The sequence below is a fragment of the Poecilia latipinna genome, unplaced genomic scaffold, assembly GCF_001443285.1.
Source record: "Poecilia latipinna isolate Pla-1442-1.1 unplaced genomic scaffold, P_latipinna-1.0 Scaffold1381, whole genome shotgun sequence".
NCBI classification, from domain to species: domain Eukaryota; kingdom Metazoa; phylum Chordata; class Actinopteri; order Cyprinodontiformes; family Poeciliidae; genus Poecilia; species Poecilia latipinna.
In genome coordinates this window covers 103844-106409 of record NW_015113997.1, presented here as the reverse complement: position 1 = coordinate 106409, position 2566 = coordinate 103844, and the positions used below count along the sequence as shown (strand labels likewise).

Below are 2566 nucleotides of genomic sequence, written 5' to 3'. Positions count from 1 at the left end.
TTCAGTCTGACTCATATCTGAAGAATTAAAAGTCTGCAGAATTTTATTCAGAGAAGTCATTTGACTCAGCTGTATGAGTCACTCAAAGGAAAGTGAACAAATGGACAATTAAAAATGCACTAAGAACAGATCTGAACCTTCCTGAGCTGTTAGTTTAGAGTAAAAAGTGTGAAATACAAAAAATAAAATACAAATAATTGCTGAAAATCTTTTTCTCTCTCAAAATTGTCTAAGAATTACTGACAGATAATTAATTATATTATTTCAGAGGTAGATCCTAAACAGCCTACATTAACTTGGTAAGTGACATGTAGCATGAAAAAAGGCATAAACTGGAGAGACGAGGGAGGGGGTTAAAATGTATAAAGAATAACAAACTTCTAAAGATTACGTTCATGGTCCAGTGTTGTTTTTTCTGTCTCAAATGGTCATGTCTAATAATCGCCAGTGGGGGCAACAACCTGAAAATGTCAATGGTTGCGCTCCTTCACATGATTAAAGAAGAAGAAGAAGCAAAGGGCGGCCTTCAGCGACATCTCCGGCTAAGTTCTTTTAGCTAAAACGAAGATTCCCTTTCCCTCTTGTTATATACAGACTGAAAGGTTGTTTGGAATAAAGACTCATTCATGTAAGTATCTAAAACAGACAGTATTCAGAACTGTCTGTGTTATATTCTCCATCTAAGCTCGGAGCTAGACATCTACAGCTCGCCATTGTTTGCGTTGAGGAACTAGTTTAACTTGGAAATACCAATGCTTTGTTTGGTTCAGACTTCCTCCTTTAAACTTATACAGCAATGTCTTCTTATTGATTAACGACTGTGTGTTTATGGTCTCTTGTAAGAATTTTTTTTTACTAAGTTTGAATTATTTTGTGACTGTAATAAACGGTAACATTTGCTAGCAGGAGGCAACGGTGGCTAACGAGAAGTATAGTCGACAGTGTCTAACCGCGGGTAACACACGTGCGCTAAAAGACATGCGTTCATTATCGGACAGCGGGCAATACTTGAGTTTTAGAACTAAAATTTTCTCTATAACCTTCCTGTATTCTGTGTGTAGACTTACTGTTTAACGACATAAACTTTAATCTGGTGAAATATAAGCTAGTTTTGAATGCGGGACTGTACGAATAACACATCATCAACTCCTGAAACTACTGTGTATCCTGCTCCGGTTTGCTAGTAGATATATAAAACAAATCCCATGAAAGTTTGAAACACCGATTGAAATCATAATCGGCGTTAATGATTTACTGCTGGTAGAAATGGCACATTGGTTGTTTTGTTTAGTCTTACAGCTTAATTCCTTTTTTAAACCTCGGTCATACGCTGTGTAGCCATTCCAGAAAAACATATTGACCACCCCTAAAAAATTTATAAATGTACTAATAATGTGTATTTGAGTTTGACTTTATTCCCGTGAAGAGAAAACGGACGCAAACGCAGACTGCGCGGTTAAAACCTATAGAATCGTTGTCCGATAATAGACTGGTGTCTTTCAGATGCTAAAGTTTGAACATTTCCGGCAGGCCGGTGACCTAACTTGTGTCCACACCCTCAACTATGTAATTATAATTTGTATTGCTTATTTGAAAGACCGACCAAACTGTTTGTGCGCTTGTTTAAGCTCTCATGCTTAAAAATAACCCACTTAACTCATATTTCCGGAACTGTGTGTGTGTGTCGTCATTTTAACACTCGGAAGTGAACCTAGGAAAAGGCATTCCAAGTAAAGCTTAGAAATTTTGACTCTTACTGGTCAGGGCTATAGGAACATGAACTGATGTAGGAAAACATGGGCAGAGAGAAGAATTACAATTTATGTAATGTGTGTATGTTTAAAAAGCTTTATCAAATTTTATAATTGCAGGTGCTGTTTGAGGAGAGGACACTAAACACGCAACTATGTCTGGAGCGTGTCGGGACAGAAGTCGTCGCTGGCAGGAAATTCAGAAAGGCCTTCAGTTCATTCAGTGAGTGTATTTTACAGATCATCAGTTGTTTAATAGGGTACACAAAAAGAGAACAAAAACATGTTGTTGTTTTTTTTTATGATATTTAGTTTCCTAAATCAGTGCACCTCATGAGGTCGAGAAAAAGTAAAACCTCAACTTGTTTTAAGGCCTTTTTGGTTTAGCACCTCACATATGCATGTAGAAAGAATAATAACCTTTATTTAAAGGGGATCTGACCTACCACTTTCACTCAGCTTACCCTTTAAATCAGACTGCTTTCATTTCTTTTGGAAAATATAGTTCATAATGTGTTTATTTTTTTCTACCTGGAAATTTGCATTTAATTTGCTATTTGCATTTAAATATTCTATCAAGTTTATTAATGGAACCTACTATGTCAGGGTTATACTAGGTTATTGGCCTCTCAAAGTCTGTAAGCACTGAATATTAATAAATATAATGTGGTAAAGAAGATTTGTTGTATACATTGCAACTAATTTGATCAATGCAAATTCCCAGACCAAAAAAAAAAAAAAAAAAAACAACAGGGGAGGGGTTGACCAATCAGGGGGTTGTTTTTTTTTTGGGGGTTTTCTCCTGTGGGTGGCCT

General features: G+C 36.3%; 1 protein-coding gene across 1 annotated transcript in view; it reads left to right on the top strand.

Moving 5' to 3' along the window:
- The first annotated feature begins 519 nt into the window (after window positions 1-519).
- Window positions 520-2566, top strand: part of zc3h7a (zinc finger CCCH-type containing 7A) — an 18231-nt gene continuing 16184 nt past the window's right edge. Inside the window, exons 1-2 of the mRNA XM_015056403.1 lie at window positions 520-628; window positions 1872-1974. Of these exons, the coding sequence (XP_014911889.1) occupies window positions 1907-1974 (68 nt within the window). The 5' untranslated portion in view covers window positions 520-628; window positions 1872-1906. The remainder of the gene's footprint in view (window positions 629-1871; window positions 1975-2566) is intronic.